This window comes from Homalodisca vitripennis, unplaced genomic scaffold (genome assembly GCF_021130785.1).
Source record: "Homalodisca vitripennis isolate AUS2020 unplaced genomic scaffold, UT_GWSS_2.1 ScUCBcl_1514;HRSCAF=5235, whole genome shotgun sequence".
Taxonomy (NCBI): domain Eukaryota; kingdom Metazoa; phylum Arthropoda; class Insecta; order Hemiptera; family Cicadellidae; genus Homalodisca; species Homalodisca vitripennis.
In genome coordinates, this window is record NW_025777639.1 from 22958 (window position 1) to 48096 (window position 25139).

The window sequence follows — 25139 nt, forward strand, 5'->3', positions numbered from 1 at the left end:
TGAATAGCCTAGCTCCGGTTATTGCATAGTTCTGTTGAGTTTTACTTAACCTAGCATATTGCACATCAATTGTATTTTTTAATTCTAGTGTTTGTGTTTCATGGTTAAAGCTTCTAAGATTGAAAGAGTCGAGATTTTCCTTAACAAAAACTAAACTGTGTAATATATATATACATGGAAGCGTAAGTATACCCAGTTCTTCAAAAAATGGCCTACAGGACTCATTGTCACTAATTCCTACTATGCAGCGTATGGCTTTCTTTTGCCACTTAAACACAGTCTTGGCTCCACTAGAGTTGCCCCACAGTAAAACCCCATACAGAAGGTGTACATTAAAGAAAGCGTAATATGCACTAATGACAAGATTAAGACTTGTATACAATTTTAGTTTTTTTAGTAGAAATATTACTCTTGCCAATCTAATACATAAATGGTTTGTATGGATTCCCCAGCTAAGCTTTGAGTCTAAATTGATACCAAGTAGTTTTACAGACTTATTTACAGAATTACGTAAACTACAGACAATTTCCTCGGTCTTGTTATTATTCACAGTTAATTTATTAGCAGAGAACCAGAGATAGGACCTTTCCCTCATATAGCCCATAACGACATCATTTAATTTTGAGTCTCTGTCTGATGATAACAGAGTAGTATCATCAGCATACAAGACAACCTTACCAGGGACAAATTTAGGGAGATCATTAATGAAGACAGTAAACAAGAAGGGCCCAAGACTGAGCCCTGGGGAACCCCGCTTGCCACCCTCTTAAGTCCTGATCTCTGGTCACCTACTTTGACAAGCTGAAGTCTATTGCTCAAATAAGACATAATCAAAGACAAAGCATTGTTCTCCAGACCATAATATTTCAATTTTTGAATGAGTTCATCATGAGGTACAACGTCAAATGCCTTACTTAAATCCAATAACACAGCAGCTGTTTCTTCCTTATTTTCAAAGCTATTCAATACATAAGAGACAATATTTTCTACAGCTTTAACAGTTGAAAGATTTTTCCTAAACCCATACTGAGATGAAGAAATCAAATTATTGTACTCAAAGTAATATTCCAATTGGTTTTTCACAATAGTCTCTATTAACTTTGATATAACGGGTACTAGGGCAATAGGCCGGTAATTGTTTAAATTCATTTTGTCACCCTTCTTATGTATAGGTACTGTTTATTGTTATTTTAAAGGCACTGAGGATATATTCCATCAGTAAGCACCCAGTTTATCAGCTGTGTTAAAGGATAGATTATAGCATCTAATATTTCCTTTAATACAAAGTTAGAAAGTCCATAGACATCTTCTGATCTGGAATTACTTAACCTATACACAGAACTATATACATCTCTACTATTTACAACTGTCCACTTAAAACTAGATAAGCCAGGGGGTTTAATACCTGACGATTTCAACATATCAACAGAACTTGCTACATCTAAAATATCACAGTTATTTTTTAACACATTAACAACATTAATAAAAAAGCTATTAAAATCATCAGCTGTTATTGGGATTTTTTCTTTGGCTTTGTTAGGCACACGACCTGTTTCAGCATTTATAACTTTCCATGCAGCTTTACATTTATTGTGTGACTCAAAAATAAGCTTTTCATTTGCTCTTTTTTTAGCCAAAATAATTTCCTGCCTATACATTTTCTTAAGCCTACCATGAATTGCCATGCACTGAGGATCAGTCCTTCCTTTTTCATGACTTAAGTCTAGCAATAGCCTTATTTCCCTTAGCAGAGGAGTGTACCAGTTCAAACTTTAAGCTTTTTGACTTATATCTAGGCCTACTATGGTTGACAAGACTTTTCTTTTTTAGAGGGCATGATTCATTTAAACAATCAGATAAAACTTGCTGAAAAGTTTGAAAAGCTAACTCAACATTAGTTTACTGTTAAAAAAATGCTATCCCAGGTTACAGATCTTAACCTATGCTTAAGTCTATCTAGACAAGGTTTGCTCAAAAGCCTATGTGTATCAAATGTACAGTGAATATTTTGAAAAGGTTCAGAAGATGAGGTTAGGTGTTGCATATTATAATTTAAAAGTAGTGCACAATGGTCAGAAAGATGAGGTTGGATAATTTCACAGGTGAGCATTGAGGGGTGTAGGTTAGTGATAAAATTATCAAGACAGGAGGTAAGACGGGTGGGCTGGAAATTTAAACAGACAAAATCAAGAGATCGTAGAATATTAACAAAGTTTTGCACTTTAGGGTCGTCACTTTTTGGATCCATATTTATATTGCCAGCAATTATCATCTTGAAATTTCTGTATTTATTTAAAAAGTCAATAAGATTAGCCAGCTTCTCCGTAAAGATGTCGACTGACGAATCGGGTGTACGATATACAGACACAGTCAGTAAGCTCAAAGTAGGAAAAACTATCACAGCCACTTCAAATTGCTTAATTTCACACAGGCAATGGATGTCAACAACTTCAAACGCATGTAAAAAAGTGTTTTTAACAAATATTGCCACTCCGCCAAATGAAGTAGGCCTACAATAACTAGCAGCTAGTAGAAAACCTGCTGGTTGATAGAGCAATATTTCATCGTCTACACACCAGTGTTCATTAATGCAAAGTATGTCACAATTGACATCCTCAAGGAAAACATCCAGCTCGTTAACTTTATTTTTAATTGACTGAGTGTTTATGTGCACAAAAATTTACATCCAATTTCAAACCAGATATAGATTGAGAAGGACTAGGATCACTCGCCTTAACTGCAAACTTTGGTAGGCCTAAGTTACCAAACTCGCACCATGGTTTGATTCCAAAAAAGACTCACTAGGAACATTATGAGAATTATTCTTCTGATTATATCGAAAACGAGCCACATAAGTCCCAACTGGCCAGAAATCTGCATCGTACACTTTATCCCAGAGGGTAACGGGAACACTAACCTTAAAAGAACTATAACCAGGGTACCTGTTCTTAAGTTTCGTAACTTCATAGTTACCGTTTGCACCTTCATTAATATATCTTTTCACGGCCATACAGTCAACATCCTCATCAAACCTGGATACAAACAGAAACCTACTCTTCTCGACAACTTTGAGTTGGTCATTTCTTGTTGCACGTCCCGTAATAAAATCAGTGCGATTTCGGTTTTGCAGTTTATTGAAACCAATATTTACACCACGCTTTCTTTTGGCTTGAACTACTTTGAAATCCGTACGATCGGATTCAACTTTACTCATCTTCGTAATTGTCCCTGATTCTGATAGTGACCGTTTACCCCAAACAACAGTAGAATAGGAATTGGGGACAGGAACAGAACTGCCTTGCTTAGAGTTAGGAGACTGAGTATTGTCATGAAGCCTCACAGTTGTTTGCCCAATAACACGACCAATTGGATCTTCTGCAGGCTTAGAAACTTTTTTCCTTCCTCTTTGGAATAGTTATTTCCCTCAAAAAGCTGTTTGACGGAACAGAATTTCGTCTGCTTATGCATGAAGAGATGTCAGAGTTAACCACTGGAGTCAAATCAAATTCATCATTAATAACCTCACTAATGTTAGTTTCACCATCAGTCCTATTTGAATTATTTACCAAATATAATGAGCTTGTGTTTTTAGGAGATGATTTTAAAGCACTAGAATAAGAGGTCCGACTACTATTACTAGTTAAGATATTGCTAATCACTTCTGAATGATCGGTCAAAATTGAGGTTAGTCTAGCGTTCTCGGCCAACAGATCGGTAACCTGTTTACGAAGATCCTTTTGATTCTGAGTTATATAAAAAAATCTGGTCTGTTAGAATTCTAATATGCACCGAGCACTCACACGAGTTTATATCATCCCTGCAATCAGCCACTGCATCGAGCGGCTTACTCACTGATACACGTTTCGCCAACTGCTGCTGCGTACACTCACTGCATTGAAAGTTCGACTTTTCACCTTTGGAGAAAGAGTAATCCTTCTTATATTTACCCGCACAATCAAAATGAAACCAATTTTTACAATTTCCAGTACACATAACTCCTCCAGAGCTATTAGTCACTTTTTCTTGGACATCCACCACAAACCGGGTTCTTACTAGCAGGCGCCATATTTTAAAATTAATACAAAATTGACTTTTTTAATGTATTTTTTATTGATGTAATAACTATTTATAAGAGCCTTAGTAGTATACTTTGGCCGTTGCTGGGACAGAGCACCCGAGACCGGTTCTGGGACAAACCGTGTGAGACCGAATCTGGGACAGAAAATTGTTAGAGAGCGACTAAGAGTGTGAGTACGGGTGGTCAGAACCGCGCCGCGCGACTGCTGAACCGTCACCACCACCACGCCGTGTGAGACACCGCGAAATCGGCACGCACGCGCCTCGTCAGCACCGCGCCGCGCGACTGCTGAACCGTCACCACCACCGCGCCGTGTGAGACACCGCGTGTTGTTTCTATAAGTATACAAACAATCGGTACGCGCCTCGTCACTGTCCAGTCACCGCCGCGCCGCGCGAGACACCGCACCTTATAAATTACTAGTTTGGTATAATGTAAGTGTATTGTGGATAGTATCAGGAATTAATGAAGCAGAAAAGTCGGAAAGAAATCCTGCTTCGAGCATTAGAGGTTCATAAACCTGTGGTTAAGCGATTCCCTAAGAGAAAAATTGTAACTTTGGGTATTGATGATTTGTGGGCTGCAGACCTTGTTGTAATGATTAGGTTTTCAAAGGAAAATGATGGATTCAGATACATACTTAATGTAATTGATACGTTTTCAAAATATGCGTGGTCAGAACCATTAAAAACTAAAAGCTCACAAGAGGTTACTAAATCGTTTGGTAAAATATTAAGAAGAGCGAAATTGGTTGGTCACAAACCCCCGAACCTTCTTCACACGGATAAAGGACGAGAATTTGTTAATAAGGAATTTAGAGAGTTTTTACACAAAAATCAAATAAAGTTATACCATACTGAAAATGAGGAAAAAAGTGCCATTATAGAGCGTTTCCATAGAACTCTCAATGAAAAAATGAAAGTGCACTTTGAAATTCAAAACTCTTTTAGATGGGTGTCACATTTACAGAAGCTTCTACGTCAATATAACAGTAAATTTCATAGCACTATAAAGATGAGCCCATCAGAAGTGAATTCAAGCAATGAACAAACTTTAAGAAACATGTACGCAAACACTGGACGATGTCTAGTATTCAGACCCAGACTTTCGGTTGGAGACCGTGTAAGAATTACTATAAAGAAAGATGTATTTGGAAATAAATACCGCAGAAATTGGACAAGAGAAATTTTTCGGATTGTGGCTGTCAACAAAACTTGCCCTGTTACCTACAAAATCGCAGACCAGTCTGGTGAGGAAATAATAGGATCGTTTTATGAAAAAGAGTTACAAAAAACTATGTTCTAGTTCAGAGTCAAATGTATTAATAATGCTCTCATCCTTCCTTCCACTCATCCCACACACCCACCCTCTTCCTACTCCTCTTCCTATTCTCATCCATCCATACCTCATCCTTTTCCATCGTCAATCGCCCATACAATAAGAGAGTAGCCAGCTCTATAATAATGGTGTTTTCTCCTGCTAGCAAGCAAACAGCATTTCTCAATGCTACGGATGGTCTTCGAAGATCATCAGTCAAGAAATGTCCGAATTGTGGAGAAGAGGTTACTGCATCTAACCTATCCCGCCACCAAAAAACAAAGAAGTGCATCCATACCTCATCCTTTTCCATCGTCAATCGCCCATACAGTAAGAGAGTAGCCAGCTCTGTAATAATGGCGTTTTCTCCTGCTAGCAAGCAAACAGCATTTCTCAATGCTACGGATGGTCTTCGAAGATCATCAGTGAAGAAATGTCCGAATTGTGGAGCAGAGGTTACTGCATCTAACCTATCCCGCCACCAAAAAACAAAGAAGTGTATGTCAGCGTCAAATCCACCAGCTTATGCTTCTTCCAACGGATTCAATGAAAAACCTCCTTCGATGAAACAAGTATGTTCAAGGTGTGGTGCTGAAGTCAGGAACTCCTCCATGTCCCGCCATAAAAAAACAAAGAAATGCATGTCCACGTTAGACAGACAAACTCCGGATTTTGATATGTCTATGTTGGAAAACTACGCTGATGCTGTGAGTGACAATCAATTCCAGAACGTGATTGCTGATTTTGATATGTCTATGTTGCCAGAGTCCTATTCAAATCTCAGACCTGAAGAACAAGACGCGATTGCTGATTTTGATATGTCTATGTTGCCAGAGTCCTATTCAAATCTCAGACCTGAAGAACAAGACGCGATTGCTGATTTTGATTTGTCTATGTTAGACACTCCAGATTTCTATTCCAAAATTAGAGCTATAATTGGTCCATCTACAGCTGACGCTCCAAAGTTTGAACCACCAGTAAAAAGGATACACCCCGATTCATCGAAAATTATATCAATACTTGGTCCACCACCATTTGAAGTTCCGGATAAGTCAGACTATTCACTGCATATACCATATAGTCCTGTATACCATTCACCACTACATATCCCAGAGAGTCCAACATACAACGTGCTTAGTCCGACCGATGTACGTGCTCAAATAAAACCCCAGAAGAAACCATGTCCAAAATGCAGTAAGGAAATAACGGTTTCCAACATGGCTCGGCACCAAAAATCTCAGAAATGTGCCAAAACCAGCATGGTATGACATATAACGAACGTCTGAAAAAGATGGAAATCAAACCAGCTCCTAAAAGTAAAATGTGTTGGATTTGTGAAACACCAATAGAGTCATCCAACTGGAACCGTCACAAACAATCGAAACGCCATATCCGTTTGTCAGCACTTCATGAAGGTCCTCGATACAGGAGTGAAATATTACCCATTACGAGACTGACACCAAGACTGCCGGCACCCACTCCAGACATCAACATGCTGGTAAAGAAATACCCAAAACGACCAAGGGAAGTCAAACAAGTACCGAAGGTCAATACAAACGATATAGCTCTTGAAGCGATGATCCGAAAACCGACTAGACCACAAAAGATTCCTACAGGTGTGAAAAAGATTATTAGTGAGACACCGACTAGTACAATTAATAGTGAGAATTCGATTAGCCCTACCATGGAAGAGAGACAGCTTCTGTCTGAAACAGAATCACCTTCAACACCTCATCTGGTTCCGGTACGTACTCCAGAGGAGTCACAGACAATACTTGATGAAATATCAGAAGTCCAGTCGGCATTCACGGGAAGATTGAAAACGTATGTGATTATGAACAAACGTGGGATCAAAGATCCAAAAATGTTTCTTGAGATATGCAAACCACTCGTTGTTGAAAAACTTCAGGAAGCTGTAAAAGAAAAAAATCTTAAGGTAAACATGGTTTATCATGCTGAATTCAAGAAAATAATAAACGATGTGGAGGTGACTCAAGTCATGAACTTTAAAACAAAAAATGAAATTCTTTACTCGACAACGTCTCTGTCTGACTATTATAACTCAGCAAAACTTAAGATGTTGGTTGAGATGGAGGAGTTTGAGGCAAACGGTTCTCAATGGTCACTAAAAAGTGTGAAAGACTTGGAGATCAGAGTCAACCGATACGTTCCTTTTCACGGATCCAGCTATGTGGTTCTACCAAAACAGATTCAATCCAAAAAGGCTGTTATTAATGTAAAAAACGAAGATCAGAAATGTTTTATGTGGTCTATTCTGGCAGCTTTACATCCAGTTAAGGTTCATCCAGAAAGAATCAGCAATTACGAACCTTTCAAACGAGAGCTGCTTCATGCACTAGCAACTTGCGAATGCCCCATGAAACTTGATGATATAGCAAAGTTTGAAAGACGTAGTGGAATTTCTGTTAATGTCTATGCTTATGATGACAAGTTCGATATATTCCCGCTGAGAATAACTGATAACGAGATGGAAAAACATGTTAATCTACTGTTTATCAGAGAAAAAACAAACACTCACTACTGCTGGATCAAAGATATGTCCCGTTTGGTTAGTTCACAGATCTCACGAAATGGACATAAGATGTGGATATGCAATAGGTGTTTGCAACACTTTACGAGAGAGGATTTACTCATCAAGCATAGAGAAGACTGTAACACACACGATGCTGTGAAATTGGAACTACCAGAGCCAGGAACTGTAATTAGATTTAAAGATTTCAATTGCTCAATGAGAGTGCCCTTTGTGTATTACGCAGACTTTGAATGCTGTCTAGCACCTATTTCAACATGTCAACCGTGTAAAGTGGATTGTAATGGTAATCACCAGTCGTTCACTATTAAATATCAGAAACATAATGCCATTTCCTTCTGTATGTATGGGGTGTCAGAAGACGGCTTTTCCAAACCACCGATTAAATACTTTGGAGACGATGCTGCACATGTATTTGTAAAATCATTGATTGAGGAGTCGATAAGGATTAATGAACTTTACAAGAGTGAAGCAATAGTCCCCATGCAGTTGATGACAAAAGAGCAACAGGAAATGTTTGAATCTACTACTACGTGTCATATCTGTGGAAATTTTCTTGGTGATGATCGTGTTAGAGACCATAACCATTTGACGGGTTTGTTTAGAGGAGCAGCTCACAACAAGTGTAACATCAATTTCAAAAAACCTAGGTTCATTCCTGTTTTCATTCATAATTTAGCAGGTTACGATACTCACCTTTTCATTAAAGAGTTTGGTAAGTTCCAAAATCGCATATCATTGATACCCAACAACGAGGAGCGGTACATTTCCTTTACGGTCAGTGTGGAAGGTGGAATTGAACTACGATTCATCGATTCATTCAAGTTCATGTCACAAAGTCTCGATAGGTTGGCAAAGAATCTGACTAGATCTCAATTCAAACACATCTCAACATATTACAATGGTAAGGACCTCAATTTATTGCTACGAAAAGGAGTGTACCCTTACGACTACATGGACAGTATAGAAAAATATAGTGAAACATCACTACCTAGTCAAGAAGAATTTTACAATAGACTGAATAAACAACACATAACAAATGAAGATTACAAACATGCGTGCGATGTATGGACCGCCTTTAACATTCAGAACATGAAAGAATATACAATGCTATATAACGAAACCGATGTCTTGCTGCTTGCAGATGTTATGGAAAACTTCAGGGATGTATGTCTCAATACATACAAATTAGATCCTGCATGGTATTTCACAGCACCTGGGTTGGCTTGGAACGCAATGCTAAAAATTACAAAAGTTGAACTGTCCCTATTGACTGACATCGATATGGTACTCATGGTTGAAAAAGGTATTCGTGGTGGTATTTCACAGTGTTCTCATCGATATGCGAAGGCAAACAATCCCTACATGAAAGACTACGACAAATCGAAACCAAACAACTACCTCATGTACTTGGATGCAAACAACCTGTATGGGTGGGCAATGTCTGTAAAACTACCATATGCAAACTTTCAGTGGAGCAGTACAGACATCGATGTAATGAAAGTTAGTGACGATTCACCCACAGGCTACATATTAGAAGTTGATTTGGAATATCCTGAAGAACTACACGACGTACACTCTGATCTACCTCTCGCTCCAGAACGTAGAGTCCCACCAGGATCGAAAATGGCAAAGCTTCTGACAACTCTCTATGGCAAAGAAAAGTATGTCGTACACTACAAAAATTTAAAGCTTTATTTGAGTCTGGGTATGAAACTAAAACATGTTCATAGAGTTCTTAGTTTCAGTCAAAGCAATTGGTTGCAACCGTACATTAATCTGAATACCATGGAGCGTACAAAGGCGAAAAATGATTTTGAGAAAGACTTTTTCAAACTTATGAACAACTCAGTTTTTGGAAAAACTATGGAAAATATGAGAAATCGTGTGGACATTCGTTTGGGTACTAAGTCCAAATTAGTGGAAAGATGGGTTAGCAAACCGAACTTTAAGAGTCGAACCATCTTTACAGAAAACCTAGTTGCTGTACATTTTAGTAAGAAAAAACTTTTGTTAAATAAACCTATTTACGTAGGTATGAGTATTCTAGACATATCAAAGACACTGATGTATGATTTCCACTACAATGTAATGAAAGAGAAGTATGGATCTAATATAAAAATGGTGTACACCGATACCGATTCCCTGATATATGACATCAAAACGAAAAACTTCTATGAAGACATGAAACATTTAATTGGATTATTTGATACAAGTGACTACCCCAACCCCAACCAATATGGGCTTCCCCACGTAAACAAAAAAGTTCTGGGTAAAATGAAAGATGAACTTAATGGTCGAATCATGCGAGAGTTTGTAGGACTACGATCCAAGATGTATGCGAGCAATATAGAAGACAACCATTTCATAAAGAGGTCTAAGGGCGTGAAAAAAGCTGTAGTTGAAAATGAAATTACCTTTAGCAACTATAAAGACTGTTTGTTTAGTAACATCGAGCACTACAAAACGATGAATACAATTCGGAGTCAAGCACACAATCTCTACAGCGTAGAACACCATAAAGTGGTACTTTCATCAAAGGACGACAAGCGTTTCGTACTCGAAGACAATATCCGAACCCTAGCATGGGGTCATTATAGAATATGCGAAAACTGTTAAATTGTAAATGTATGTAAGAGAACATACTATGGAAATTCAAGTGTATTGCAAAGATAAATTCGAAGACCAATTTTTACCTAGACCGTTACGGTGTCTTATTGTAGGACCGTCTGGGAGTGGTAAAACGAACTTGTTATTGAATTTCATTTACAACAAAGATGGAGTTCCGTTCAAGAATCTATACGTGTTCAGTCGTTCAATAGAACAACCTGCATATGTAGATCTGCGTGAACAATACAGTAGATTAGAAAAAAACCTTAGAAGACAAATAGCGTTTTTCTATTCGTCCTGTCAAGATCTCATTTCTATCGATGACTGCAAACCAAACTCACTTGTGGTATTTGATGACTGCCTCCTAGAAGAGCAAACTAAAATCAAAGACTATTTCATTAGAGGACGTCATAAAGGGATTTCTTGTGTCTACCTGAGTCAGAGCTATGGTCGAGTTGATATGCAGGTCATACGAAACAATGTTAATCTGTTGTGTCTGTTTACAATGAACAAGTACTATACAAAGAGAGTGTTCCAGGACTTTGTAGGTTCTGACATGACTTTCAACCAATTTGAGGCTCTCTGTTTTGAGTGCTGGAAAACACCTCATGGGTTCATATCTATTAATACAACAGCTAAACCACAAAAAAGGAAATACATGTGCAATTTAAAAAGGAAACTAAGTGTTGAATAATACTTCGTTGTAAAACGTACCAGTATAAACGTAATTTGACGTTCATAAACGTAATTTGACGTTCATAAACGTAATTTAACGTTCATAAACGTAATTTGACGTTTAAGTATAAACGTAATTTAACGTTCATAAACGTAATTTGACGTTTAAGTATAAACGTAATTTAACGTTCATAAACGTAATTTGACGTTTAAGTATAAACGTAATTTAACGTTCATAAACGTAATTTGACGTTTAAGTATAAACGTAATTTAACGTTCATAAACGTAATTTGACGTTTAAGTATAAACGTAATTTAACGTTCATAAACGTAATTTGACGTTTAAGTATAAACGTAATTTAACGTTCATAAACGTAATTTGACGTTTAAGTATAAACGTAATTTAACGTTCATAAACGTAATTTGACGTTTAAGTATAAACGTAATTTGACGTTCCAGTGTAAACGTGACTTGAAAGATTTGAAGAATAACGCTGTATCTATTACTATAAGTATACAACATGGCGAATAAACTAGATGCAAAAGAAGCAAGGCGACTTGAAAAAATTCAGACTGTCTTGGCTGCAAAGTTCAAACGTGCTGAACAGGATGAATTAAAAAACTTCTCAAACAAAAATACTATATCATCAAATGCTAATGAGACGTCTGCCAATCGTAACATATCAATAACACATGATCGACCGCTCACTGTTTCTAAAGCTAGAAAGTTGGATGAGTTAAACCGGAAATTACAAAGTGAGTTTGCTCAGACCCATTTTAAAGAGTTAGAAGATGTTCGTGAAAATGAGAAAAAGTACGAACCAATCACCAGAGCCATTAGGGAACAACAACATAGAGAATTGGAAACACAAAAGATACGTAGTCAAAACCGTATGAAACAGTTGGTAAGATTTCAACCTCAAGCATCAGATCGTCGAACGTTTGAGGATGTAGATTACGATGATGAGCCAGAAGTACAACCTCAAGAGCAATCGATGAAACAGTTGATGGATTCTAAAGTAGTAACACTTGGTTCTCTAGGAGCCCGATACCTTCCAAAATCCAACGACAAACAGTTTGGTATTTGGTACGATGAAAATCTAGAGCAGCCGATGATCGGTTCCGAACCGATTACATTTGATTATGATGACATTATATTAGTCAGCTCTCAAAAGAAATACAAAGGGACTGAGGGTCTTTGGAGATTGTTGACGAAAAACAATATAGTAGAGAAGGATCTGTACACCGATGAAGACTGGAACTCTTACAAGGACATGTTGGTGAGGACAAACTCGCTTTTCCAAAGAAACAATCCCAAAAGTAATCGTCCCAAATCAAGTCAAGGACTAAAGTGGAAACATATGATAAAACCTATTTGGGATGAGTTGGTGAATGGAAAAGTGGCAACAATTGGTTCAGGGTTAAAGGTTTACAATGAAAGTCCGGTCGAATATAAGTACATAAAGAACTTCAAAGACCTCATTGACAGGTTACACTACATTCAAGCTCAGGAAGAAGCTGGGAACAACAACTTTCATAATGAAAAACTGTCTGTGGTTGATTTCCTTCACGATGAAATGGAAGACCTAATTGCTACACCTAAAGGGTTGAAGTACCTAGTCAGATGTTTGTCTGTTTTGCCTGAACATGTTATAGAAGGTAAAGGGCTTTTGAACGACATCATTAACAAGTTACCATTCGAGTTACATGCGCCCAAGAACTGGAATCTTGATACGTACAACTACTGTGGGCCCGGCACCCAGCTTGACAAGAGACTTGCTAGGGGAGATAAGGGAATTAATCCCCTCGATGAAGCTTGTAAGAAGCATGATATATGGTATAGGGATCATAAAAACACAGAAGACAGGTGGGAGGCGGACAAAATATTACAAAAGAAAGCTTGGGAGAGGGTTACCTCAGATGATGCTGACTTGAATGAGCGTATGGTCGGCCTAGCAACAACAGGAGGAATGTGGTTGAAACGTAAACTCGGTATGGGGTTAGGAACTTCAGGATGTATCTACCCATCAGATATATAAAGCAATGAAAGCAAATATTTTTTACCCTATATATAAGAGAGGATATAATAGAACAGTGATCAGTGGTAAAACCAGTGATGGAGAAACTGTATATTGAATTTTCGAGCGGTATAGCAAGAAGTGAGTATAGAACTGCAATGCCAGTTTCAGAGCTCAACTTCAATGCACCCAACAACAATACAACATTCAAACTGGATCATGGAGACGCATTTTATGATTCACGCATAATGTACCACATTCAAGGAAAGTATGTGCAAAAATCTGATGGATCTGATTATCAAACTAACTCTACTGTCAAACTGGTAGACAACTTCGCGGCCTTCTTGTTTTCAAGAATAGAGCTGAGGAAACACAATACATTGATCGACACAGTAGAACTCCCCGGCATCACCAGCACTATAAAGGGGTTGTTAGTTACAGTAACACTGAAAAACAAACACTCTCAAGTAGTGGTTTCTCATCATCGTTTACAGGAGGTGGGAAGTTTGAAGCACTCGGCACACTTGGGCATTTAGGATTAGGGTTCTTTGACCACCTACGTTACCCGATGTACAAGGGAGGTTTTGAAATCACATTTACTAGGAATGAAGATAATGATGCGTTGTTTCACTGGAAAGGGGCAGGGTCCACAGCAACGGATCCTGGTGATGGAAAAATTGTGATAGAGTCGTTTGTGTTACGAGTCCCCATAGTCGATTATACCAGCACTTCCAAAATCCAGTTAATTGATGGTTTGAAACATCTGAGTGACAAGGATGCTTTAGTCTACAACTTCTTTCAATGGCAATGCATCGACAAAAGAGGGGTGTTCGGTTCATCGTTCAGCTTCGATATTACAAGTGTTTACAGAAATGTGTACAATCCTAGATTTGTTATAATCGCACTTCAGACAAACAGAACAAACACCCAGGCAAAAGATCCTAGTAGATTTGACAGCTGCAACATCAAAAATGTGTCTGTGAAAATTAATGGAGAAAGGTACCCTCAGGAATTGCAGAATTTTGATATTACTAATGGTATATACAGGATCATGTACGATCAGTACCTAGGGTTCCGAAAAATAAACTTCGGAGACAATAACGTGTTAGTAAACCTGAAAGAATTTATTGATAACTCACCTTTGGTTGTAATTGACACACATCTACATCAACCAACAACAGACAGATCTCGAAGTGACATTCAGATTGAATTAGATTTTGTAAAAGCTATTGCATCTCCACAGGGGAGCAGCGGCACCACAGCATATGTTGTCGTTGTATCTGAGGCACATTTCTCATATGACATTACTCGAAACATAATCAAATTCCTGTAAAAACAAATAAAAAAAACAAACAAACAAAAAAAACAAAAAAAGTAAAATAAAAAATGATTTTTTTTTTCATTAGTAGGCGGCAATTATTGTTTTCATGTCAGTGTTTTGTATATAAGAAAGCGTATAGAATGGAAAGTCAGCATAATTATACAGTTCGGCTATCCGAAGCTCAAAAACGTAAGCTTCGTACAGCGTACAAAAGACGGAAACCTACAGTAATCAGATTATCTAATGAACAGCTGTCTCACGGAAGTGATCGTATACTTCTTTCTGGAGAGCAACACAAAGCCGTTTCTAGAGCTGTTAAGAACAAAAAAGGTTTACAATTGCTTCTAAGTTACAACCAACTCGTATCTAATAAACAAGGAGGGTTTTTGAAGGAAATTATGGAAATGGTGGATTCGTCAGTTCCTGGAGGTAAACGCTTCATCTCTCCATTAATAAGAAGAAAGGTGGCTCCTTTACTGAGAGAAAAATTTATACCTTGGTTAAAGAGTTTAGTCGATGAGGAGTTGGACACCATTATTGAAAAAGACCCTACGGGTAGAGGGTTGAAACGACGTATTGGTCGGAAGCTTGATGCATTGTTGTCTGTGAATAAAAAAAAGAGATCTTCCCGCTGTCTCTTGGTGAAATAGAAAAATTAGCAGGTATATTAAACATTAATGAGTTTAGAGGTGTTTTCATGCGACAGTTACTTCCAGACAAACCTACAAATATTGAACGTGGTATTGTAAATCTTGGTGACCTTTCATCTGGTGGTACTCACTGGACGTGTTATGTGAAACGTGGTGAAAAGAAATTCTATTTTGATTCATATGGCGATGTCAATCCTCCAATAGAAGTAGTCAGGTATTTGGGGCCAAAAGGGTTGGTTTATAACTCAGAGCGTATTCAGGGGTTTGACGATCCTCCTATCTGTGGACATCTGTGCCTGGAGGTTCTACGACGAGATTCAGCTGGTGAGGACTGGGAACATATTCTTCGTAATATAAGAAACAATAAAAATGCATGGAAACCGTGGTTTTATTTTCAACAGATTTGGAGAAGAAATTGAAATTGGATCAATACCTACTCAACCCAATTCAGACCCTTCTCCTGACGAGATAATTGAGCTTGCAAGTGATGTATCAAAAGTCTCACAAGATTTATCCGAAGTCAAGAAATTATTGGAATCGCATTTGGTAAAATCGGAAAAAATAATAAATGCGATCGAGATTGTCCCCACTAGTACCGTAAATGGTGAAAAGATATGGGGCAGCTTCCTACTGAAAAACCACCAGAGAATTGGTCAAGTGAGCAAAGCAGTGGAGCCATATGATGTGGTTGTCAAAGTTCAATTGAGTGAATTAGAAGGCAAGATATACATCATGCAGAAAAAATTCAACAACGAAATAAAAAATATATGGAAAGAGGTTTTGAAGACTTCCATGATGGTAGTAACTTCATCTAAAACTTGTATAGAATTATAAGTATATAAAAAACTGCAACCATGCCATTACTCAAACTAACTGGAACTGAGTCTGTACTGACTCTCCATCTAGAACACCCCATCCACTTGGATCCAAACGCAGAGTATTATATGGCTCTTGTTGGATTTTACTCTGAGAACAACATATACAACTTGTTGCAACATGCAAAAGTCTATTTTTGGGACTTGGAAATACATTTCATTCCGAAACCACTGATACTTCAATGTGGTTACTGGACCATTGAAAAACTTGAAAAGAGTTTCAGAGATTACATACAATCGTTGAATCTTAGTGTAAATTCTAACGATTTCAAGATCTTTAAAGATGGTGACAAAATATCAATTAATTCTCCAATTAAATTCTACTTGGATAAAACCGTTAGTGATCTCTTAGGTTTTGAAAAATCTGATGCAACAAACTTACAAAAAGAATCGTCTTACTTCAACTCAAATGAAAATGTAATTGCATCGAATCCACCGAATCTCAGAGCCGTTGATGTCATCGAGATACACTGCAATATTGTCAACAACAGTCTTGTCAATCATGATGTTCACTCTCACAAACATTTGGAGACAGCAATCCTCTACTCCTTTTCCCCTAATGTACCACACGGCTACAAAATATCTCAATCACCTCAAGAAAAACACTACATACCTCTTCGGAGCGGTTTACGAAAGATTCAACAGATCACAATCACACTTGTAGACCAAAACAACCAACTGCTCCAGAACAACCATGTAAACAACATCGTCTATTTAGATCTGATCAGTAAATCACAAACACATACATACTCACAATTGTGGTAAATAAAAACGCGTGGTGTCTGCGCGGTGGCGGGACAGCGATGACATGCGTGGTGATTCGCGCGGCGCGGTTCTGACTACCCGTACTCACACTCTTAGTCGCTCTCTAACAATTTTCTGTCCCAGATTCGGTCTCACACGGTTTGTCCCAGAACCGGTCTCGGGTGCTCTGTCCCAGCAACGGCCAAAGTATACTACTAGCCTTAATTGTATTTTTGTCCCGTTTATATTAAAAAATGTTATAGTTTAATTTTTACAACTATTTTATTTATAAACAAAGGAACAATGTGTCTAAATATAATAAATATTCCTGTGGAGTATATGGAAAATGTGCAAGCACTTCAGCTATATTTTGTAATGCCTGTAAATAATCAAATCTTTTAAAATGTGTACAATCAATATAAAGTAATGTTAAGAATTTGACAGAAAAATTTTGCAACATCTGATATTTGCTCCTGGCCCTGAAAGGGTTAATGAAACAAATAGTCCGTAAAACCAAAGTTGTTTATAACTGGAATTCCATATAGATTTGATAAGTTAGGATTATGTCATAAACAAGATCTAATCCCACGGTTTTGAGGGCAGGGAACAGTGTAGCCATGTTGAGAAAAAAATCCTTCCGGCCCTGAGAGCCTCAGTACACTTACTCTTTGAATATGTCTCTTAACAGGCTTTGCTGAAGTTGCATTCAAAATTTTCAAATCTATAGTATTCTTGAGGTGTTCTGCGCACAAACAAACAACAGACAATTGTACAGAAAATAAATTTGTACATCCTCCTGCAGACAAAATTGAAATTTTCAATAATGTTCAGCCAAATTCCGTGGATGGTGATACACCATAGAACTCTTTCTTGTTTATGTAGAAATGAAGTTTAAAGAAAAAACGTCTCTACAAATTATAGCATACTTTATTAACTCCTTTAATTTATTATTAGTGTTTTTTTCTTCAGTGAAAGAGCCTGTCTCTGTACTTAGTCCTGAAAGGACCTTTTCACCTCCTTTACTTATTTTTAACCCTCAAATCTGAGGCTTCTGCAAAAACTTATTAGATTTGAGGGCTCCTATTCTCTGATGTCTTTGGACTCTTGGCTTCTAGAAATCTTATCCTGGTTTTGCAAATAACAGAACAATTAGCATTATGTGTTCTGCTCTTTTGCCTCTCCACAGAGTCTGGCTTAAACCCACCTTCATCAGATGATTTCCTGTTGGCATCCCAAGTACTAATCGTAAATACTAATTGCTCCTTGTAGTACTTTTTACTGTCTTTGAATTAATTCCTTTCAACATTTTGGAAGTATACATTCTAACATTCTCCCCTTGGCTACGCTACTGTTATCAGAGGAACATTATTTATCTTATTTTATTTGTTGAACATTCACTTTTATTGAAAACTGAATGTTTTTGACACCTTTCAAAAGGTGATTATAAATGTTGAGGAGAGAGATTAAATGTGCTATGTGTTGTTGCAGTGATACCAGCGGGAACAATCCAGCTTACGAGTCAAGGCGAAGCGGTGACGGGCCTGCACACACTGACTATGACCAACGCTACGGGAGGCAGTGGCACGCTTGTACAGTACACGCAGGGACAGGATGGGCAGTTCTATGTGCCTGGTGAGATAGGTCGGCAGACTACATTCTCGTGCCTGCCTTTTCTTTTAGTTCAGTTTATTATATCTAAAAAGTGAAGGGGCATAAGTATAGATAATTAGATTACTCACTGTCATGTTAATTCTCTCAACATGACTGGCTGTTTAAATTGCTAGAACTTTGATTGTGTTGCAACTCCAAAACGGTTATGCTACAGCATCAAATAATGAGGTTGAAGTAGCTTTTCTGTGACGATTGACAAAAAGTGCTTTTGGAGAAGTATCTATTTTAATCCTTTCTACTCCAATGCATCTGACGCCTTTTTATCTCTGTTGAGTACATTTTAATTTTAAGGTACAGTTGCATATTTCACTCTTACATCCTGAAGTATTTATTTTTTTAATTTCTAGAAGGCTGGTGATGATATTTTTGCTTGTTTCTCATCGTAAACGTAAGATGATACATTGTTGTATTTGTATTTCATTGCCTTTCACGTGGTATTGCAAAAAATCAAAACAAATCTTATATATATATATATATATATATATATATGAACAATTCTGAATCAAAGTGAAAGTTAATCATTGTAAAAACATTTTGCACTAACACAGAATAAAAATATATTGTATTTAATTTTACCTGAAAAGTGTTATAATATTCATTTTATTGCAAAAAATATGATAATCTGGCGATAAAAGTTTATTGTTTATTATTGAGCAACAATTTTTGCTTTCAAATATTCAAAAATTAGGCCAGCCATCTCTTAAGGGTAACATAGAAAAATAGCTATGGCAGTTAATTATCAAAACATTAATTAACTGTAATTATAGCTCTAATAATACATTCAACAAAATAGTGTTCAATCTTGAAATGTTGTGAGGAAACAGGTCTATACTATTTTAGAAACAGTTTATGACTGTTTCAAAATAAAGTAAATTCAATATGTATTTTATTCTCTACACACTATACTTAATACAATGACAAGGAAATTATAAAAACTAATTGAATAATCTGGATGATCTGGAGGTTTTCTGAGTTATTTCAAGTTGATATACAAGGGGAGTTTAGACTTTCTGTCTTTTGTACTGTGGTAGATTTGTTGTTTTCCTATTATAGAGGTCGGCATTATAATGACAACAAGGAAAAATATAGGTGTAACAGTTCTGGGATATACCTGTTGTATAACAGATTCATTTGTTACTCTCTATATTGGAGTATTTCAATAACTTTATGTACATTGTATGCCATTGCAAACATTTTCAATATAATTATTTTTTTTACAATAAAGCATGATAATGTTGAATGCTTTATGGTGTTGGAGATTGAAAAACTTGCCTTCATTCAAGCCACACTTTACTGTAAGCAAATACCCGTTTAAATTACTCATAATTCTCATGTAGATTCTTGTATATAGTTGTGATGAAATTAAATTTCTAAAAATAAAAGAAGAACAATCATCACATATGACAGAATTATTTGATTACCCTTACAAAGAGCATGTGTTCTCTCAGTATTGAAGTGTCCACTTCACTCCTGTTATTCCTCTATATCTCTTATTTAGATATTAGTTGTGCAGTGTTTTTTTTCACTTCTGCTTCATACTATACATTTTTCCCTCTGAAAATGGAAAAGACTAGGAATTAGGAAAGGTGGTAAACAAATTCGCTGTGAGAAATCTGGATATCCAAAAAAATGTATTGAAGATGTCCACAAGCCCTTGTTGACTGGAATTGGTGATGTAATTTTTGGGGCTGGAATTCCAGCCCACCACTACTGGTGCCGATTCTCATCTAGTTCATACTGGTAATACTCCACTGGCTTTTAGCCCCTATCCCCATTGGAACTCATGAATCAGTTTGTTTAATTTAAAAATATTTCTTTATTAAGAATATGTTTTATACACTCTCACCACCACTCTCCACTCTCTCACAAGTTGTTATCATGAGAACTGTCTGTACTTGAATCGGATTCTTCTCCGCCAGAAAATTGGCGTTTAGTGAGCTTTATATCCTCCTCCAATGGGCTACAGTTCTGTAGTTACACGTACACAGTCACCATACACTAATCATGACAACAGAGAAAACAAACCAATATGGTGATCTAAGAACGATTTGCATGGAAAGAAACAGTGCAACCGGGCACTTCAGGTGGTAAGCAGCATGACCTCCCCGCCCAATACCGGGCTCACACTGAGGCAATGAGTCAGGGTAGAGATGAGAGCTGGAATTTGGCCTCCCGCAGTAAATGCCTAAGCTTGTAATTTCATACTAAATAAGAAAAAATGTAATAGTGATTAAAAAATCACAAAACCATACGCAATTTATAACGTACAAAATATGTTTGGAAGTATTGAATATAATGATCATTTCATAAGGAGAACATCATTCCTTTGTTAATCTAGATAATAGATTCAACTCTATCTCAATGATTAGAGAAAAAGTGCATGTGTAGACCTCTGTTGGATTAGTAAAACTTCCCTTAGTGTCCGCATGTTTATTGTATACTTTTTCATATCACCAATCAAAACTTTTGTACAAATAAATTTTGAATTAATATTTTTACTTTTTATGTTTGCAAGCATGCAGTGGCTACATTAAAAATATGTATATACTTATTATTTATAAGGAAATTGTTCCTTGAACATTCCTGAATAAAATTGTATATAACATAATATGGCATAATTATTTCATTTTATAAATATGATAATGAAGTAAGTTCGAGGCAGAGTTTGAGATACAAAAAAACACTCCACCACTGAGAGGAATTTGTGACCACCAGTTCCTGAGTTAAAGAACATAATTTGTACAACTCAAAATATATTAGTTCATGCTATGCAGCATATTCGCCTGTGCTCTCCATAAAGTTACAGAACAAATTCTGCAGATTTGCTTTAAAGAGTACAGTTCTTAGCTAGTTCAAGTCATCTCAAATCTAAATTTCAATGAAAAGATAAGAATTGTGAACCGATAGTGGTTTTGAAATGATAAACGATACAGAACTGGTTACATATTTTAAATCCATCTTCAGTTCTCTTTATTATTTATCCACAATAAACAATAACAATGCACCATCTGCAGCAGTCCAAGCTTACGCTGAGCATGACAGGATCTGCTCCATGCCCGGCAATTGTTTTTGCTTCTCCCTATCGTATAAGGCTATGTGATTTCAGTTGTTTATTTATCAGCATGGTTACTTTTCTGACATGATTTTATTGTATGTTCACTAATTAATGTTCATATGCTTAATATTTATATCAAAATCAAATAAATAATTATAAACTGTGGTAAAGAATGCATGTACTTCAGCAACACGCTTGAAACTGTGTCAAACAGTAGATTTGAGAGTCCTACACTCAGCCATGCACAATTCTTAAGTTGTTATTTTTCTTTTAATGACCACCTACTGAATTAAAATTGGTTGAACAAAAGTTTATTCTCTATTGAAGTATTTTAGTCATACAGAATTTGGGATCTATGTATATTTTTCCATTGAATGATGAGGAAAGTCAACAAACCGAGGAAATATGTCTCTCTTTTTTAATAAGACAATCTTATTTGTTAACCCATTGCGGATCGTAATGTTTTGGCGCACGTGGGCACCAGCGGGCACGAATTAATTTACGGTCAGCGGCCGCACGAACAACAATGGTGCGCCACATTGTATCGCTCGCTATTGTATACTAGAAAATTCAGCTGTGAAGGTATTCGTTGAGATGGAACATGGGCCTGCTGGGGTATCCGTGATGTAGGAACAATAACACGCGAACAATGTTCCGGGGTGGCAGGGATGATGTCCTGAATCATAGTCTAAATAAAGCGGCTCGGGCGAAGCGATTACAACATCCGGGCCATTGTCTAGACTAAACCTGCCGACATGTACGTCTGCGTCGTTTAGTTCCGTCTCACTAACCTCAAAAGTATTATAATAACAACTGAGGAAAACACCCAATTAGAAGCGCTAAAAAAGCAGAGAGTAAACTCATATGAATGATTTTTAAAACTTCGACATACAACTGCGATCTGTAGGATATATTTATAAAAAACTTTTGAAAACTCTAAACGTAGACCGTTGTTAAGCACTCTTAGTTGACAAGTGAAGACGATCGCCCGATCTATCAGACATTAATAGAACTGGAAGGGAAACTTAAAAGCAGACCGATTTTGCGACCTGAGCTCGTCATCGTGCTGTTAGGCCTGGCCGCTGCGTGACGAGCTCAGCTCGTCAGTGATCCGCAATGGGTTAATGAAGTTCAATCAGTAGATCTTAAGAGCTGCTTACATTTAATTCCTTCAAAAATTTTTCATCTGTACACAATTTAAAAATGTTACTTTTGGATCAAGAGCAAACAAAGTGGCGGTTGTACAATTTTAAAAAAATGTGCAAATGTAACAATAATGTTATGTTGTTTTTGAAGGCATTCTATTAAGTCTAACTGAACAAATTTGATATTAATTCTAATTTTACTAATTTCTTGATAATGATATGGGAATAGCTTTTATATCAATACTAAAAGAAATTTTTGTGTCGGCTTTTCTAATTTTATAAAATAAATATCAACAAATTCAACATTTTCAGGGTATTATTTTTTAACCAACATTCATTGCATTTTTCTGTAGACAGTACTTGGTTGATTAAAATCAAAACTAGTTCCATAATAACAATGCTACGTACTGTTGCAGTGGTGACACAGTCTGGAAGCCTATCGGGAGGACCAATTATGGCAGAGGACCAGGCCAGGAAGCGGGAACTTCGGCTACTGAAGAACAGGTATAACTTGTTATTAGAATATATTGTAACAATCACAAAAGAATTTTACTGTATAATGGGTGAAGTGAATAAAACCTAGCATTTGCTAAGTCTAAGAGATTTTTAAGCTACTGCTTGGTTTGGTGTGAATAAAAAGCTAGCAGTTGCTAGGGGGTAGGAGTTGCTAGGATTTTTCCGGAAACCTAGCACTTGCTTACACTTACCGAGTGAATAAAACACAACTTCTCAATTTAAAAGCTAGCAACTGCTAGGCTTTTGTTTAAGTCAGCACCGAGGCATGCTAGCTTTTTACTTATAGTTGTTTGTTGGACATCAGCCATGGCGGAAGTTTATGCAAGTTCGACAGCATAAACATTATGGTGCTCGACGAGAGATAAAATAAGTGTAAGGAACTGTTAAGGTTTGAGTCCGAAAGTATTGATTTTTTAGCCGCGGAGTTTTTGAATGAAACTGACACTCGTGGCGGTGGACTTTCTCCAAGGAAACAAATGGAGGTTTTCTTACGTTTCGTAGCCGATCCTGGTTTTCAGTCTGGCATAGCCGAGGACGTTGGCGTTCACAGAACTACAGCATGCAAAACTGTAAGCTATGTTATGGATAAGATTATTGATAGAGCTAATTTTTGGATACATTTTCCAGCAACAGTCGAAGAAATTAATGAAGCAAAAATTCAATGGCAGAGAAATTTCCGTTTACCAACTGTGATCGGGGCGCTAGATTGCACTCACGTACAAATTTAAAAAAGCCTAATCTGCATGGGGACCGAATATGTAAATAGAAAAGGGTGTATTACAATAAATGTACAGGGTACATGTGACGCTCTTGAAAGATTTACTAGCATAAGTGCAGAGTGGCCAGGGAGTGTGCATGATGCACGAATTTGGCGCAGAAGTCCAGTTAGGGAGATCATGTCACGTTTTTGATGGTAGAGTATGTCTTCTTGGCGATTCCGGGTACGGAATATCACCATGGTTAATAACCCCTTTCAAACACACCAACAAATGAAGCAGAAAGGCGGTTTAATTTGTGTCATTCTAGGGAAAGAGTTGTGATCGAAAGGTGTTTTGGACAGATAAAAAGAAGATTTCCGATACTGGGTAACTGTGTTCGTGTTGGCTTCGGAAAAAGTGCCTAAAGTAGTCGTCTGTTGTGCAGTCCTACATAATATTGCCAAATATCTTGGTGATGTTTATATGATGACAATTTTGAGATCAATGGTGACGATGAAATTGAAGAAATTAGACGTACAACATGAGAAATCCAGGAACTACTGGTCGAGGTGCTGACAAGCGAAGAGAAATGATGTTGTTTGTAAATCAATAAAGTGAGTATTTACTCGAATTACCCATGTCTTGTGACCGTTTTACAAAAATACACAAATGGGAAAAAGTTGGGCCAGTTAGCTGGTACTGTTTAATTGTTTTTGGTTTTTTTTTTTGTTTTTTTTTTTTTGTTTTTTTTAGGGATTAGGGATAAAGGTTGAGTGGTATATTTATTTTATTATTTCGATAACAATTTACTACTTAGCTAGGAAATATTAATTTATAAGTTTAGGTAAACATGAAAATCTTCATTATCAGTTTGAGAAGCAACATCTTGAGAAGAACTTTTCTTCTCATTTTCAAGTTTATTTTTTTCTCTTTTCAGTTTCAATTTGTTCAACTGCATTTGCTGCAGCAAAACAATCCGTTGAAGTTGAGGTATAGAGAGGTCCTTTGTTTCATCACTTTCATAGGCCATAACGGTTTTGGCAACTTTTTCTCACTTTAGTCACAGTTTTTTTTTTCCGCCACAAACAGTTCCTTCATTGCTAAGGTTCTCGTCGTTCGACTGCTCAACTTCAGCTAGGGTTTTCGTCGCTGATGTTGTAGGATTGCTTGATGTTCCAATAGAAATACTCCCTGGTACTTTAGAAAATACAGGGTTG

General features: G+C 37.0%; 1 protein-coding gene across 9 annotated transcripts in view; it reads left to right on the forward strand.

Annotated features, from left to right (window-relative positions):
• LOC124371498 (cyclic AMP-responsive element-binding protein 1-like) overlaps window positions 1-25139 on the forward strand; it is a 43639-nt gene that overhangs the window by 13826 nt on the left and 4674 nt on the right. For 6 of the 9 annotated variants that reach the window (XM_046829841.1, XM_046829844.1, XM_046829847.1 and 3 more), the window contains exons 5-6: window positions 18326-18478; window positions 23125-23212. In XM_046829841.1, coding sequence (XP_046685797.1) covers window positions 18326-18478; window positions 23125-23212 — 241 coding nt within the window. The remainder of the gene's footprint in view (window positions 1-18325; window positions 18479-23124; window positions 23213-25139) is intronic. The other 3 variants (XM_046829846.1, XM_046829843.1, XM_046829849.1) reach the window with 1 other exon arrangement.